The sequence below is a fragment of the Esox lucius genome, chromosome 8, assembly GCF_011004845.1.
Source record: "Esox lucius isolate fEsoLuc1 chromosome 8, fEsoLuc1.pri, whole genome shotgun sequence".
In the NCBI taxonomy this organism is placed as follows: Eukaryota; Metazoa; Chordata; class Actinopteri; order Esociformes; family Esocidae; genus Esox; species Esox lucius.
The window spans coordinates 2,506,686-2,524,780 of NC_047576.1; the positions used below are offsets into that span (position 1 = coordinate 2,506,686).

The 18,095-nt window shown below is 46.0% G+C and overlaps 1 protein-coding gene across 23 annotated transcripts in view; it reads left to right on the forward strand.

The window, feature by feature from the left end:
- Positions 1-18,095, forward strand: part of ptprsa (protein tyrosine phosphatase receptor type Sa) — a 237,838-nt gene that overhangs the window by 130,015 nt on the left and 89,728 nt on the right. For 17 of the 23 annotated variants that reach the window (XM_034293796.1, XM_029121676.2, XM_029121677.2 and 14 more), the window contains 3 exons: positions 6,172-6,360; positions 8,316-8,324; positions 14,253-14,270. In XM_034293796.1, coding sequence (XP_034149687.1) covers positions 6,172-6,360; positions 8,316-8,324; positions 14,253-14,270 — 216 coding nt within the window. The remainder of the gene's footprint in view (positions 1-6,171; positions 6,361-8,315; positions 8,325-14,252; positions 14,271-18,095) is intronic. The other 6 variants (XM_029121684.2, XM_029121686.2, XM_029121690.2 and 3 more) reach the window with 1 other exon arrangement.

The window sequence follows — 18,095 nt, forward strand, 5'->3', positions numbered from 1 at the left end:
CAAGTGTGCAAGGGGAAATGACGAGAGGAGAAATGACAGCGCCCACGGCTGGATGCTGCGGACTGAGTGTCATCACACGGCCTCTAAGCTAACTGATCAGATTAAAGGCTTTGCACCTGTCGCTTGCGTAATGACATTAAAGACCGCAGCGCAATTAAAGACAATTACAGATAACGAATCCCAGCCAGAGGCAAAGCCAAAGTGGGTGAAAAAAAAGGAAATAAAATGACTCAGAATGAAAGGTCAAACACTGAAGATGGATATGGCGCTGGATGGCGGAGTTTTTAGCCAGCTGCACTATGGCCTTAATATTGTATATAAGCCGTCATCATCATCAACATAATGGCAACATGTTCAGACGTGGGGGCTCTTTGGTGGGGCCGAGTCAAACAGAGCTGTGCCCAGAAGCTGATTCCTCTGAAAGAGCGCCAACGCGTAATTGCACGGCACCTCTAATTTCAAGCATTGATGGGACCCGCCATTAGAAATATATATATATATATATATATATTTTTTTTTATGAAAGCATCAGGAAACAAAAGCCCTCAACAAATATGGGGGCGACATCTGGTTCACACGCTGAGATAAGTGGGCTTTCAGCCCCCCCACCCACCCCTGCAATGCCAAAGCCAATCTATCCTCTGACTGATTCGAGACATGTTTTGTCAAATGGATAGTTTGAAATCCCAATTAAGGATGTTTGTGAGGGTCGGTGCATTAGCCATAGCTCGGAAAACAAAAACGACGTAACCGGATGGTGGATCAGACTCAGACGGGGGGGAACGTGGATAAGCACAGTCACAGCGTGAACGATGAACGCCCTGGTGTCATCATAATGAGTGGACAGTGTAGGGAGGCCCTTCTGGCTACAAGGAACAAGGCTTTGTGACTGACCGATCAGGTCGCAGCAGGCCCAACACAATTTCCTCTGAAGATTTGTCATTGTGAAGAACACCAGAGTGCATTGTACCCAAATATAATCACCAGCCATCCAAGGCTGCCCTCAGGAAACTCTGGGCACAATCAACCCATTGGCTGCCATCCTTCACCCTCGCTCCTTTTGTCCCTCTTTTCTTCTCTCTTTCATTTTACCATCTCCCTCTCTCTTTGGTTCTCCTTTCTTTCTCTGTCTTTCTCTCGCCCTTTCTCTCCCTCTTTCGCAGTCCTGTTCATATTCTGTCCACTTTCACCATCCCTCTCTCCTGCTCTCTTTTTATCTTACAGGCTGGCTGACCCTTAACTATATTTACAGTATCTTACAAAAGTGAGTACACCCCTCACATTTATGTAAATATTTGAGTATACCTTTTCATGTAACAACAGTGAAGAAATGACACTTTGCTACAGTGTAAAGTAGTGAGTGTACAGCTTGTATAACAGTGTACATTTTCTGTCCCCTCAAAAAACTCAGCCATTAATGTCTAAACCGCTGGCAACAAAAGTGAGTACACAAAAGTGAGATTGCCAAGACCCTAAAACGGAGCTGCAGCACGGTGGCCAAGACCATACAGCGGTTTAACAGCACAGGTTCCACTCAGAACAGGTCTCGCCATGGTCGACCAAAGAAGTTGAGTGCACGTGCTCAGCGTCATATCCAGAGGTTGTCTTTGGGAAATAGACGTATGAGTGCTACCAGTATTGCTGGGTGGTCAGCCTGTCAGTGCTCAGACCATACGCCACACACTGCATCAAATTGGTCTGCATGGCTGTCGTCCCAGAAGGAAGACTCTTCTAAAGATGATGCACATGAAAGCCCACAAACAGTTTGCTGAAGACAAGCAGACTAAGGACATGGATTACTGGAACCATGTCCTTTGATCTGATAAGACCAAGATAAACGTATTTGGTTCTGATGGTGTCAAGTGTGTGTGGTGGCAACCAGGTGAGGAGTACAAAGAGAAGTATGTCTTGCCTACAGTCAAGCATGGAGGTGGGAGTGTCATGGGGCTGCAATGAGTGCTGCCGGCACTGGGGAGCTACAGTTCATTGAGGGAACCATGAATGCCAACATGTACTGTGACATACTGAACCAGAGACTGGGCCGCAGGGCAGTATTCCAACATGATAATGACCCCAAACACACCTCCAAGACGACCATTGGCTTGCTATAGAAGCTGACGGTAAAGGTGATGGACTGGCCAAGCATGTCTCCAGACCTAAGCCCTATTGAGCATCTGTGGGGCATCCTCAAACGGAAGGTGGAGGAGCGCAAGGTCTCTAACATCCACCAGCTCCGTGATGTCGTCATGGAGGAGTGGAAGAGGACTCCAGTGGCAACCTGTGAAGCTCTTGTGAACTCCATGCCCAAGAGGGCAGTGCTGTGTTGGAAAATGATGGTGGCCCCACAAAATATTGACACTTTTGGCCCAAATTGGATATTTTCACTTAGGGGTGTACTCACTTTTGTTGCCAGCGGTTTAGACATTAATGGCTGTGTGTTGTGTTATTTTGAGGGGACAGCAAATTTACAAGCTGTACACTCACTACTTTCCCTTGTAGCAAAGTGTCATTTATTTTTGTAAATACTCAAATATTTACAAAAATGTGAGGGATGTACTCACTTTTGTGCATTTTATTTATATAGCGCTTCTCAAGGACCCAAAGATGCTTCAGAAAATGGAACATATAACAGGAACAAACAAAAAATACAGCGGAAAAACAAAGAAAACAGAGAGAGTGGGATTGGGCATGGCCCTAAAGAATGCCCTGTCACCAACCCTGCAGAATGTCCTGTCACCAAACCTAGAGAATGTCCTGTCACCAACCCTGGAGAATGTCCTGTCACCAAACCTAGAGAATGTCCTGTCACCAACCCGGGAGAATGTCCTGTCACCAACCCTGGAGAATGTCCTGTCACCAACCCTGGAGAATGTCCTGTCACCAACCCTGGAGAATGTCCTGTCACCAACCCTGGAGAATGCCCTGTCACCAACCCTGGAGAATGTCCTGTCACCAAACCTAGAGAATGTCCTGTCACCAACCCGGGAGAATGTCCTGTCACCAACCCTGGAGAATGTCCTGTCACCAACCCTGGAGAATGTCCTGCCACCAAACCTAGAGAATGTCCTGTCACCAAACCTGGAGAATGTCCTGTCACCAACCCTGGAGAATGTCCTGTCACCAACCCTAGAGAATGTCCTGTCACCAACCCTGGAGAATGTCCTGTCACCAAACCTAGAGAATGTCCTGTCACCAACCGTAGAGAATGTCCTGTCACCAAACCTGGAGAATGTCCTGTCACCAACCCTGGAGAATGTCCTGTCACCAAACCAAGAGAATGTCCTGTCACCAACCCTGGAGAATGTCCTGTCACCAACCCTGGAGAATGTCCTGTCACCAAACCAAGAGAATGTCCTGTCACCAACCGTAGAGAATGTCCTGTCACCAACCCTGGAGAATGTCCTGTCACCAACCCTGGAGAATGTCCTGTCACCAACCCTGGAGAATGTCCTGTCACCAACCCTGGAGAATGTCCTGTCACCAAACCTAGAGAATGTCCTGTCACCAACCGTAGAGAATGTCCTGTCACCAACCCTGGAGAATGTCCTGTCACCAACCCTGGAGAATGTCCTGTCACCAACCCTGGAGAATGTCCTGTCACCAACCCTGGATAATGTCCTGTCACCAAAGCCTTTGGGCTGGGACTTGGGGATTTTGAGGTGGCCTGAAGTACTGGAAGTGAGCGTGTAGGTTGATATGGAAGAAGAAGGTCAGAGAGGTAGGCAGGGCGATGTTGTTTAGGGCTTTATATGTCAGCAGGAGGATATTTTAATTGATGCGTTGGGAGATAGGAAGCCAGTGTAACTCACAGAGGATGGGATGATATGCTGCCAAGACTAGGTGAGAGTGAGTTGTCTGGCTGTAGTCTTGCTTTTGAACTTATGGAGGGTTTTTATTTAAAAATGTTCCCCCTCGAAGATTTCAGCTTGTTTTTCTATTTAATTCTTCACATTATAGGTCACATTAAAAGTGGAAAAAGTTATGACATGATTAATCTTTGTCTCATTCTTTTTCATCACAAAAACCTGGCATTTTAACAGGGGTGTGTAGACTTTTTATATCCACTGTATATATATATATATATATAGTGATTTGTTTATTCGTGCATGCAGGTTCTATCAACTGTCCTTCCCAAGCTGCAGGGAGGTTGAATCCGACACCATTCCTAGCTAGCTAATTGCTTTCACTCGGAGTAGGAGTTTTTTTTTTTGGGTTGCTGTCTCCGATCGGGAAGCAGCGGATAATGATAGTGTAATTGCTCCTTGATTCTTCCACCCCTGCACTTCTTGTTCTCCAACTGCTCGTTCGTTCGACCACCCTACGCTACTCCAGGCTCCTCTCAGCATCTCTTCACTGATCCCTCAGTCGTTCGCCCAAATTAATTAAGCTCAAATCAAATTACTCATTGCATTTTCTTGCGGCTTCATTTGCTACTGGATGTGGTTTGAGGAGTTGCTCTCCCACTTCCAGGCAGTTGACGCAAACTTAATGTGATGTGAAGCTTGGAAGGACGCACAGCATTGTGTGTCTCTCAGGGCCTCCCGGATATGTGCTACAGACTCGGCTGCCCCCCGTGAGGAAAAAGCAGGTCTGTTCTGTCGGTATAACTGGAGGGGACAAAGGACTACTACAACTCATAACGCGTCTAAAACATACAGCGCTACACTGATGTCACTGTGTGACTAGTGGTGTGAGAGAGAAAGAGAGAGACTCGCTGCTCGGTTCCATCTTTAAGTGTGGGCTGAGATACATGCTGGCTGCAGCTTGCTAGCCCTGGGGGAACCGCAGTACAAAGAGATTATACATCAGCATTCGTTAATAATCGATGGAGAGGATTCGGCATGGAGCCTAAAACAGCACAAATGCCTCTCATTCTTTTGAACCAAACGCTGAAATATTTATTCCATTCTGCTGGTGTCAGCCCCCATGCTTGGATGCCTATTAGGGGGCCATACTTTTAGAGACTCTGGCTCGTGCCCTCTCATTCGTGCCCCCTCTCTCTCTCTCTCTCTCTCTCTCTCTCTCTCTCTCTCTCTCTCTCTCTCTCTCTCTCTGTGTGTGTGTTTCTCTCTTTTCTTCCCTCTCTTTCTGTCTAACCTGTTCTGTTCTGTCTCTCTCTCTCTCTCATTCTCCCTGGCTGGCTGCACACCTCTGCTTGTGCTACCCTTTCCGTTGACTCTGAACCGGCTGGCCATATTTCCTCAGTCCTCCAGGCATTGGCTGGCCCGCATGAAGTCTGATGTAGTTCGTGTCAGGTCATTGTCCGTACCCTGACGCTATGGGAAATGTGTTCTTTGCTGTGTGTTTGGTGCTCTCTACTTACTAAGCTCGCTCGGTGGCCAAAGGCAGGCCAACTGGATGGAAGCCCCAGGATCTTAGCACCCACAGCTACCTGAGTAGACATCAGGCAACAAAGATACATAAACATTCCCACAGTTCCCTGGTTTTCCAGAAATGTATTTAGAAAGATTCCCAGAAAAGAGCAAAAAATACGTAATCCCTTGCCCTGGATTTTGAGATAACTATGTTCAAGACAAAAGACTAACAAAGCACTAGTTAATTACGTTATAATTTTGCTAGCGTTGTATGTGTGCCCTCATTGGCCCGCGTTCATAACTAATGTTTGCTAATGGAAGGGCCGGTTGGGATGGATCAGGCACTTATCTGATTATTGGTTGGTGCCACATAACAGCCACAACTTGTTTGTTTGGATTTGTTTGGATGCTTACCGGCAGAGACTTGGATGTTCTTTGAAAGCTCCAGTGGTTTTGGTTAGGTTGCCCTTATGTTTAAAGCCTGATTCTCAGAATGGAACCAATCCATTTGGAACCAGTTGGAGGCATATGTTTCTGGGACAGCATTTGTCCACCCAAGTCATTGTCTCCAGCCATGCTGGTGTGTACGACCAAAGGATCGTAACAAAGGATCGCGAACAAACTAACGCCTAACCCCTAACTCAGTACACTACTGTTTTTTCAGAATGGGTCTGTCTTTCTGTTTATTTTCAAACCACTTTCATGCAGATTTTCTTTCCCTATATTAGCAGAGGTACCTGGATTCAACTCTGGTGCTCTTTAAGGTTCTATGAGGAGATGCTAATGCAGAAGCAATATAGCTAGTGAATTTAACAATGCATTGTAAATAACACCTTTTTGCTTGTCTCCTCTACAGAGGACCTCCTCCCGGCAGGATTCCCCAACATAGACATGGGTCCCCAGCTCAAGGTGGTAGAGCGCACCCGTACCGCCACCATGCTGTGTGCTGCCAGCGGCAACCCCGACCCAGAAATCACCTGGTTCAAGGACTTCCTTCCCATAGACCCCAACTCAAGTAACGGGCGAATCAAACAGCTGCGCTCAGGTGAGGAAGTGAAGCGTTCTCGCAGTTCAGTTGGCTCTGCTCAGCCTTTGGAAGTACAGTCTGGTGCTTAGCTGTACCTTCATCTGCCTGGTTGCTATTTCAATGCCCCCGATCCTCCATGCCCACAAGGAAAATGTATACCTCAAATTTCAGTTGATGGGTGTGCATGACTATCCCTGAAAGGTTATAAATTATTCTCTGTGACTAAAAAGACGATTTCGGATTGTTAGTGTTCATCATAATGGATTCACTGTGTCCCATGTGTCATTGAGAGAAAAAGATCACAGTCAAGATATGGCTTCTAACGTACGAGTAGATGTTGTCTCGTAGCCATTGATTAAACCTCATAGAGAAACAGAGCAAACCAAAGTCTAATTATGTACCTAATTAAACGCCGGCCCTAAAGGGCCTCAGGCAACAGGGGGTTGATATTTTGGGTCGATGATTTGTCACTATCAGAACAAATTCAATGTGTCCTATTTGATTGCCAGCTGCCTAATATAAATTAGGATGGACTGCAGTAAAATAAAAGGCTCTTGCAACTGAGTTCCGGCCCTAATTGTTTGTGGTCTGCATATAGAAACAGTGATTTCTTATACAGTTTGAAGCCAGGCTAGGCATAGCTGAACTCTGATCCTTGGCACCTAAATATTTGGAAAATGAAAACAACAACTTCCTCTCATCTAGGACCTTGGGCTTGTAAGTTAGCGAATTGCAGATATATATATATATCTATCTACTTGAACCATCCGGCCCCCTGAGAAATCCCATGGCGTCAAGAAATAGAATTGCTCACTGAGATGATGTTGTACAACTATCTAAGTGTTCAGAACCGTGGTGTTAGTGGACATGGGGTTTCCCTGTGGGGGTATCAGGGGTTTGTAGAGTGCTGTGTGCAAAATGCTCTTGACTGCCCTATCTGGGGAAAACAGACCCCCCTTAAGGCATTCCTATGGAGGCGAGTGCTGAGTTTTTCGTCCAGGGTCTTCAGCTCATTTCAGTGCACAGTCAGCTACTTCCTGTGCTCTCACAATTGAGGGCAGACTCATTGGGCCACATTTATGCAGTACATGAACAAACAAAAACACGACTGAGCTTGACACTCTCTGAGATGTTCCTGTATTTGCCTGATGTCGTACGTAAGTGAGACTCAGAGAGTTCCTCCTGCCGAGGTGTCGGATATTGTACCCGTCTACCCCCGTTTTTGTCTTTCACCTGTCTCTCTGTTTCACAGTGTCTCCACTGTTCTCTGTGCGTCTGCTTTTGGCACGTTGGATTGCCTCGCTGTATCCGTCTGTTATGTCTGTGGTATCTGTTACGTCTGTGGTATCTGTTATGTCTGTTATGTCTGTCTGTCAAAATGCTGATGTGTCAATCTGAATACACATCACACACAATTCAGAAAGCTCCCTTTGCCTTTCAGCAGACCCCCCAACAAAGTTGTCGTCAGTAAACAGTAACAATAACTAAACCGATTTAAGCCAAATAACAAGTGATGTGATCTGAGGTCAAACACTATTATATTAGTTAAAGTGTATATACCAGTTCTGTAAGCATTTATGATTCATCATTTGGGTAATTATTTGTTCCTGAGAGGTATAGTTGTTTATTTTGTGCACTGGCATTTAGCAATAAACACCAAATTTAGCTATTTAAAAAAGCTAAAAAAATTATAATAAAAGTTATAAAACCAAAATAATGAAATATGTAATTTAAACATTAATATTGGTTAAAATGCCAGTTCTACACAGCAGTTAAGAAGTGGTACATTTACACAGTTCTAACCTCATAACTGCCTATTTGTGTGAATAATGTAATATTCAGCTTCTTGGGTAATAAAAGTCCCAGTGTCATTTCAGGTGGTTTCTCCCTGAAATAAAACCAAGCCCTAAAATGAATTGTTCTGTTTTCCTTCTTTCTGTATTTTTCTTTTCTTTTTCCCTTATAATTTTCAGAAGCCTTTGGTAAGTGTTCTACCGAGGCCACAAGCCTCATCATTGCCCCAGAAACACCTGGCATTTTAACCACTTTTAAAATGCATGCCCCCAACCCCCCACCCACACCACCTCTCTCCACCCACCTCTAATAATCCCGTCCTCTCTTTGCCTTTGAATTTGGTTTGTTTTTTTGTTTTCTCTTTTCCCTGCTTCGGCTCCCAGAACCAAGTAGAAAGGTGAAACTAGGACAGGAAGATGGGGTGGGGTCTGGGCCTGTGTCTATGTTCCATTGCTGTCCAATAAAGTGTCAACATCTGAGTCACATGGGTCAAGTTTCAAGTGCTGTGTTTTAGAAGACAAGCCTGTTAACGAGCTGGAGAACACTGTATTAGTGTACTAGAACTATTATAATCTAAAGGCTACCTAGAAATCGAATGCCTTAGCATCAGACAAATATTACCTTTGCCCCACTAACACACACACACACACACACACACACACGCACACACACACACACACACACACGCACACTAAAGCCCTGATGGCCACACATCAGAAGACATGCAGTCTACAGTGTCAGAGGCCCTGAGGATTTGCACAACAAGGTGTCTTTCCATTGATGCTTGGAGAGTGTAGTTCTGACCAGAAGGTGTTAAGAGGGTGATTTCTTTTTTGTGTGGGTGTCTGGACAGAGGGGGCTGTGGTCTAACCCTCCAGCCTCTCGCTGAGGCTGTGGTCTAACCCTCCAGCCTCTCGCTGAGGCCTGCTCTACCCTGGCCACATATTTTGTCATGAAATACAAAAGTCTAACCAAAGCAGGGTAGATTTATATTATCACATTTCCATACCTTCTCCTTAAATTTACGACAGCTTTTTAAGCCGTGGCTTTATTTAATAATGCATTTACATTTGTACAGCTTTAATTCTCTGTGAGAGGTAGAATAGTCTTAATTTACTCTTAAAATATGTGAAGGTTTATTCTAGTTTGTGTCAGCTGTGTGGCCTGCCTATGGAAGACAGTGTGGTTCTGTTACTGCAAACCCCTGTCCACCAACAGGCTGGATTTATGCTGATGAGAAAAAGGCCTGCTAACTAAACCCCCTCAGCAGCCATCACTTCCAGTTGAGCATCTGAACACTTCTATTTAATGTCCCCTTTCCAATAGGCAGAGAGCCGACGCATTTCAAATGTAAAAGACATACTTCGATATTGTTTGTCTCTTGAGATTTGGATCCTGCTTTTCTTCAGTTCGGCTGTTGGTATTTATTTTTTCCTAGCTGAGTACATCGTACTTCCCTCCCATACGTTTTCATTACCAGATAACCTTCCATTTGTGATATATGGAAATATCCCCGGATGCACGTACAAAATTCCAGACACTTCCGGCCAGGCCCTTGGAGACACCTGCGGAGTACCTGGTTTGGGGGGGCCCGTTGCTGTCCCTGTCCTTGTCCACCTGGTCATACATTTGACCTAGTCTAGAATCAAATAGACTCTGGATTTAGCCCAGAGAAATGTATTTATTATTCTAATTGGACTCTTAATATCTCACCCGGCACAGCCAGAAGAGGACTGGTCACCCCTCTGAGCCTGGGTCCTCTCTAGGTTTCTTCCTAAAATTCAGCCTTCTTAGGGAGTTTTTCCTAGCCACTGAAATCCAACACTACTGTTGTTTGCTCCTTGGGGTTTAAGGCCGGGTGTCTCTGTAAAGCTCTTTGTGACAACTGCTGTTGTAAAAAGAGCTTTATAAATACATTTGATTGATTGATTGATTGAGACACTCAGTTTTAAACACACAGGGAAAAGGATGGAAAAGGTTCCATGGTGGTCAAACTTCCCGAATTGAATAAGCGCTGTCTTTTTTTAGCCCCTGCATGATCTGGTAGCTGGTTGGCCGTTGCTGCTGGCCGAGTAGACCCAGTGGGTCACCCAGGGACGGATGGGTCCCTGGCATGGAGGTGTTGCACTGAGGGTTCAGCAGTGTACTTCCCCTCCAGAACAGTATCACACACACATGCCGGTGTGACTGCCATGTACACGCCACATCTTAGCAGGACACACTCAGGAAGCACACGCGTCCCGTCGCTTGGAAGCGAGCCGTGCTGAGCCCCTGGAGACCCTGCTGGCGCCGGCTGGACCGGGTCCACAGGGCTGTGGTATTTGCGTGCAGTGTCCCTCTGGTGGTATCCTCCGGAGGTGGGGAGGAGGCCTGACATTTCTCCCCTGTCCCTGTGGCTCCTAACCCCAGGCCCTGGCTGGCCTTGCCCTGTCAGGCTGAGCAGATTAACCAGAGAGGAGAAAGGAACAGAAATGATGGTGAGGGAGAGAGAGTGAGAGAGAGCGAGAGAGAGAGATGTTGATAGAGTGAGAGAGTGATGTGGCAGCTATACCTATTTATAAAGCATCACGTCAGCCTCGGTCCTGCAGACCTTTGGCATGGCGACACAAATCTTGCCAGAAAAATACTGCTTTCGTACATGTGCACACACACACGCACACACACGCACACACAGGATCAAAAACACATAAGACATGTATATGGTGGGTGAGCAGAGATCCATGGAACGTCACAGCCTCTCACACACACACAACAGACTGAGAAGGGGATTATTCAGACGCACAGATGTGGTGGCGAACAGGTGGTCGAACATCCCGGGTGCCAGGAGACCAGAGCGGTATCCATAGAGACGAGAAGGTCACCCAGACCCCTGGCACTTAGCCACATCCACCCCGGTTCCATCCCATGACGGCTTTCCAGATGGACACAGTCTCGATCCAGAGTGGCTTAGCCTCTGGACAGCTCACCAGATCCACAACCAGACTGGACAGCTCACCACATCCACAACCAGACTGGACAGCTGGCCACATCTACAACCAAACTCTGGACAGCTGGCCACATCTACAACCAGACTCTGGACATCTCGCCACATCTACAACCAGACTCTGGACATCTCGCCACATCTACAACCAGACTCTGGATAGCTGGCCACATCTACAACCAAACTCTGGACAGCTCGCCACATCTACAACCAAACTCTGGACAGCTCGCCACATCTACAACCAGACTCTGGACAGCTGGCCACATCTACAACCAGACTCTGGACAGCTGGTCACATCTACAACCAGACTCTGGACAGCTCACCACATCTACAACCAAACTCTGGACAGCTGGCCACATCTACAACCAGACTCTGGACAGCTGGCCACATCTACAACCAAACTCTGGACAGCTCGCCACATCTACAACCAAACTCTGGACAGCTCGCCACATCTACAACCAAACTCTGGACAGCTCGCCACATCTACAACCAAACTCTGGACAGCTGGCCACATCTACAACCAGACTCTGGACAGCTCGCCACATCTACAAACAGCCTCTTTGTTTCTTCACTTATTTAAGGATTGTAAGTGTGGTTGGAGGCGTTGCGCCGTCAATGGCACCACTTCTAGCTATGTTGCATACTGTTTCCTGGGTATAATTGACAAGGCTTAGGCTCTAAGAGATTGATAGGTCAAATAGTTAGTATCTGGGAGTCCTTTTGCTTTCCATGTTCCTGTTTTTCTCCCTCTTCCTTCCTTCATGTTTTAATGAGTTTGCCGTTGCAGGTTTTCATGCTTTATTTCAGGATTTGAAAATTTCTTATTGTTTTTTATGGAACCAATAACTTTGAACTTTACTATTCTTAATGTTGTTCCTATCCTATCTTTCTTACTCGGGATCCACAGTTGGCAAACCTCGTTTATACAATCCTGCTTTATTAACCTAACCTTAACCAAACCTAACCTTAACCTAACCTTAACCTAACCCTATCTAACCCAACCTTAACTAGTTACCCCTTACTCCTAAGTGAAGTCCTGACTTCACTGGAGAACGAAAAAATCCACAAGCTTTTCTGCTGCCCTTAAACTCTAACTCTAACAATTTAACAATCCCTCTTCCCCTTTTTGCTGTTGGGTATTTTGAACCAAAAAAGTAATGTTTTGCCTGATTTTCGAGGAAACTGCCATTTAGGTACCATGCCCATATTTCTGTGGCTGTGATATCCACAGAGAATCGAAAACCAGGCAAAAAAGTCAAGCTCAAGACGGAGACCTTCCCACTGCTGACAGAACTAAGAAGTGCTCTGTACCCAGAGCAGGAACAATATCTCTCACACGGAAGCTGTTAAAAATAACGTTTGATCAACATGACGGTGGCTTTGGTACATTATTGTGTTGTCACTAGCTTTTACAACCATAAAACTGTTACTCACAGTCAGATTCCACAGCCACAGAGTCTGATTCCACAGCCACACAGCCAGATTCCACAGCCACAGAGTCAGATTCAACAGCCACAGAGTCTGATTCCACAGCCACACAGCCAGATTCCACAGCCACAGAGTCAGATTCAACAGCCACAGAGTCAGATTCAACAGCCACACAGTCAGATTCAACAGCTACAGAGTCAGATTCCACAGCCACAGAGTCAGATTCCACAGCCACACAGTCAGATTCCACAGCCACAGAGTCAGATTCCACAGCCACAGAGTCTGATTCGACAGCCACACAGCCAAATTCCACAGCCACAGAGTCTGATTCCATAGCCACACAGCCAAATTCCACAGCCACAGAGTCAGATTCAACAGCCACAGAGTCAGATTCAACAGCCACACAGCCAGATTCCACAGCCACAGAGTCAGATTCAACAGCCACAGAGTCAGATTCAACAGCCACAGAGTCAGATTCCACAGCCACACAGCCAGATTCCACAGCCACAGAGTCAGATTCCACAGCCACAGAGTCAGATTCCACAGCCACGGAGTCAGATTCCACAGAAAATCCAGGTTAGTGTAATGTTAACATTGTGATGTAAGGGTTACCTTTAGGTTTCACCTTTAATTTTAAGAGGACAGGAGGTCGAGAATACCTGGGATTTATTAGTTTGTGTCTGAAGATGCAAGTAACAGCCACAATGGTTTTGTCTCAGACTTGCCTGCTCTGTCGGTTTTTGGGATCAATTTTGTGCCCATGATTCCAACTCCCCATAGTCACTTTAGCACACAGGCCGGGGCTTTAGAGTCAGCCACAACAGGCTGCTGTGACCTTTTACCCCGTCGCTAAGTAGGGCACCTCCACTGGGCTGGCGCCGCCCTGGTGGCATTCCCAGGGGACAGCCCGGGGCAGAGCACTATGAGTCTGCTGTTCTGACTCATCCGGACGCGGGAGGGAGGAATGTAGAAATGTAGAGAGGAGAAATACAGGAGAAAGAAGGAGGTACATTGGAAAGAAGGATAATCGATGAGATAGGGAAGTGTGATGGTGTGAAACAAACAAGAGGTAATGGAGACAACAGCAGGGACTGAAACAGAATATTAACTAAACAGGGAGGACATCAAGGTGACGAGGGAGCCAGGCTGAGTCACACAGCTCCATAGGGGACATAGGTCGAGGAGCAGGCAGTTCAGGTCTCTGGTAGAGCCACCCAATTAGGCGCCATCCGTACACCCATTACGTAGCCTCTGCCCAGCCCCCTTTCTCCGGAGCCCTGGTAGTCTGGTATTAGCAGCCGTAGCTGTCAGTGGGTTGACTCGCCGATCACAAGGTCTCTTGGCTGTGAAAGGTTTTTCTGGGGGACGTTAGCGGGCCCGTAGACGTACGGCAAGTCCCATGTCTGCTCCCCCTACCTCTGGGGATCGGGGAGGTGATAAAACACACGGCGAGACCGAGCCTCTCTCCAGAATGAGAAGCCAGGATGTCCACTCTAGTATGGGGAAGGAAAAGAGAGTAAGAGGTGAAGGGAGATGGGAAGAATTTACATGCCACACCAGTTTTTGTTCCTTTGTAAGAGCAGCAGTGGGAGGTCAATGAGCACGTTTCAATGATAAACACTTAAACCCTTGATACTGACGGAACTGATTGACTGACCTAACAATATAACTCTTGGTTACTTCTAACGTTGTGTATCTCTTCTTCCAGAGGGTACCCCCATCCGAGGTAAGATGCTAACTAACAACCAAACTGAACCTTAACCTGTAATCTAACATGACTAAACCACCCCTGTTCAAATGAGGTTACTAAACTCAGTAAGCTCCTCCTTCAAAACAAATCAGGCCCTTTCAATTTCCAGCTAACATTCATATTTTGTCCTCAGTGTTCTTGTCCATGTTTATTTGTCTGTTTCTCCCTTTTTGTGTTTCATTTCATCCTTGGCGTGTTTTGTGTACTCGTATATGTGTGTACTCGTGTACGTGTGTGTGTGTATATATATGTATGTGTGCGTTCCGTGTTTGTTTATTCCCTCAGAGTTAGGGTTAGCAATCAGCGACAATCTGATGAAAGAATCTGGTTTTTGGGGTGGTTTTGTTTGCTCTTGCCTTTTGAGATTTCAAAATGTTTGGAGATGGCGGGTGGGTTTCAGGGTGTGTGTGTGGATCTTAGCAGGCTAATAGGAGCTGGGAATAAACTGATCACCCCCCCCCCCCCCAACCATCCGCCCTGTCAGCCTTGATATCCTCTCCTGTCGCAGAGGCGGCCAACGCAGTGGTCACATAATGTATGTTAATGTTCCGCTTCGCTCTCGCCTCCTTATGAGTCCAGGCAGGAGATGCTCCCGGAATGTCGGAGAAACTTGCATAAATTACATCTGATTCCCGTCCTCCCCCCACTCCGTTGCTGTGGTGTGGCACGACTCAGTGATGGCTTTGGCCAGGGCATTGAACAGCATACCATGGTGGGCTGTAAGGGAGAAGATGTCACGGCTGAATGTAAAAAGGGGGAAATCATGGGGTATTTTCGCTACCGCGGATGTGGTAAATGATGTGCACAGTTAAAGTAAGCAAACGTTTGTTCCCTCGCACTCTGTTTTCGAATTTCTCACTGTGGCACATTTGAAGCAATTTCTTACTAAGGTTTATATTTTTACTGTTTTGTTTTAAAGTAGAACTCTGTGTTTGTAATCAGATGGCTTTCTTCACAGGTAGAAGCAGGTAGGTAAACCCATCTCTGTCCGTTTTTAGTATTTTGCCAGTAGTGGCAGGCAGGGATGAGTGGTTAGGATGTTACTGTAAATAACAAGTTTGTATTTTTTGTTTGTTTCTATTTCTTTTAGCTTTATTACTCTGAGAGGTGATAGCCTGCTAGTTAAAGAGCTTCACCGACCGTATCTTTTCATTTCCATTCATGAGAGCCCATAGACATTAAAACACAATCCTACTACACTACCATCCCCTTGACATGAAGGAGAAATCCTCAAACCACACAAACCAGCCAAGGACCATACTCATAATATCTCCCATAAAAGGTCCCCATAAATCAAATTGCTGCGAAGAAAAGTGAGTGTGACTTCTGAACTTTGCATAATGAGATTGGCGATCCATGTCTGAGATTTTCCCCCGACTGGAAGCTTCACCACAGTCATTCCCAGAGTGCAGAACCCAGTTGTGGGAGTCAGAGGGCCATGGGTGGGTGTCTGTCTCCTCTATCACGGGTGAATTATGAGGACACGTGGTTTGCGGGGACATAAAAGCTAAAAGGTTGGTGGAAGCATGGAAAAATGCTCTTGAGGCGCTCTGAGATTCTATGAGAATCGATAAATTATTAACTAGTGTCCCTTAAAGCCACATCAAATGGTGTAGTGCATGGTTTTTCTGGATCCCTGTTATTTACCTCCTGCGTGTATTAAAGGGGTTAGCAAGTGAACAAATCCCAGAGAAACTTTGACCAAACTATCGGCTTCACTCCTGCCATGCAAGGGTGACTTAGAGCTGGACTGGAGGAAGGCAGCGGTGTTCCTCCACGTGGTTCTTTGCAAGTTGCAGAAGAGCCCTACGAGCAGCCAGGTGGCAATTGAAATCTACGGCATCATGTCTCAGCGCCCCCTGCTGGTGCACTCACGTCTAACGACCTTGGTTTGTTGGTGGAGCATTGTCATGGCATGAATACGATAAAGAAGGCACCAGGTTTCTACCGGGCTGTCACCTTTCCTTGCCAGTGTATTTCTCCAATGGCTGTTCCCTTCATCTCCTCTCTGTCTTTGTCCTTATTCTATCTGTTTACCCCCCCCCGGACCCTTTCATTTGGGAAAGTGCACTTGACAGTTATTCCAACACAGTTGGGAGCCGGTGTTTCTCCCGGACTGTGGATTGATTGTTCTGTTCTCTAAGGCGTGGCTATAACTAATCACGGAAAGGACTTCAGAATGTGATCAAATTAGAGAAGAGGAGCAGAGTGATGGAGTCAGAAGGAGAATTGACAGGATGATTTGGAACATAAAACAAGCTTGTACAGAGAAAAAACAATTTTAAGATATTCAGTCCGTGTTAAAGAAGCTCTGCAGTCAGTGTTAAAGGGACAGTTAACCAAATTTTACAGTACTTAAAAAAATCTGTTATTTCACTACTTTGATAGATCCTTTTGATCCATAAACCTTCATTGCTATTTTGAGAAATGTTGCTCCAAGCATTTCTCCCCTTGTTGCACCAAGGATGTCTCAGACTTTCTAAGCAGGATCAAAACGTACTTATATACGTAGATTGTTTTTGCTAAACAATTAAATTGTTTTGCTCATTAAATTCTCCTGCTAAGGAATATAATCTCCTTGTGCTACATGCCGCAAATTCATTTGACACCAATCTTACCAGCTTTGTCATGTTTGTCATGTCATCTTTATTCAGCTTCCCAAAAAACATAGGAGTCTGGTAGAAATGGATTACATTTATAGAGAGCTGTGTCAAGCATGCAAAAAAACATTTCAGTAAAGAGCCGGGTGTGAAGCGACCATTTCGTTCCCAACAGTATTACAGAGTTCCACCGGATAGCCAATAGGACGAGCCAGATTGACCCTAGTTATTTGAGCCGTTTTGTCTCTCTATTTACCTCAGCAACAGGACGGCAGCCTGATTGCAAATGTAAGTAGTTCATGCTAATCTCAAATCCAGTTCAGTATATTTCTAATTAACTAACTAATTACTAATGTTTGGCATCAGCTGAAGAGGCATTAAAGCTACCAAAAATAATGCCTTTTCCTTCAGTTATTGGCCAATATCAGGGTTCATAACCTGCTGGTGGATTGAGATGATAATTAATATGTTACCCGAAAATGACGAAGATTTGATGTCAAGTGTAGAGGCCCTTTAAAACCGCACCCAGCCATCTCGTTGAGGTCCAAAACAAGCCGGTCGCGTCCTGCCAACCCACGCTAATTGAATTGCACAAGTGGGAGGAGGTACATACAGACAAGCTTGCGCAGTGCACTTTCTGGAATTAATCGTTAGTCTGTGCCAGCCCCCTTCCCTGTCTCTCACTCTTTTCTCCCCTCCTCTTTTCTCCCCTCCTCCCTTCTCTCCTCCTCCCTTCTCTCCTCCTCTTTTCTCCCCTCCTCCCTTCTCTCCTCCTCCCTTCTCTCCTCCTCCCTTCTCTCCTCCTCTTTTCTCTCCTCCTCCCTTCTCTCCTCCTCTCTGTCGCCATTGCGGCTCCATCCTAATAGCCCCCCAGGTGTCTGTGAGGAATGTGCCTGAGACAGCCTCTCGTTATCACACCTGGCCTCCTTTATCCTACCAAGCAAAAGAGCGCAACTAACTGCAAAATTGGTCTGAAATAAGTAACTTACATTTCTGATGCATTAAATGTGTACTTCATCATGTGGACAAATATCCTGCCTTGGCTGGTTTGTATTATGGAGCAGAGGGAGGAATCGTGTTTGCAAAAAACGGCAAAATCTTACTGTGAAACTGGGGGAAAACCCATCAACCATGAGAACCACGGCTTTTTGCATTTGTATTACGGGGAGCGCAGTTTCAGCAGTTCCCCTCGGTATGACTG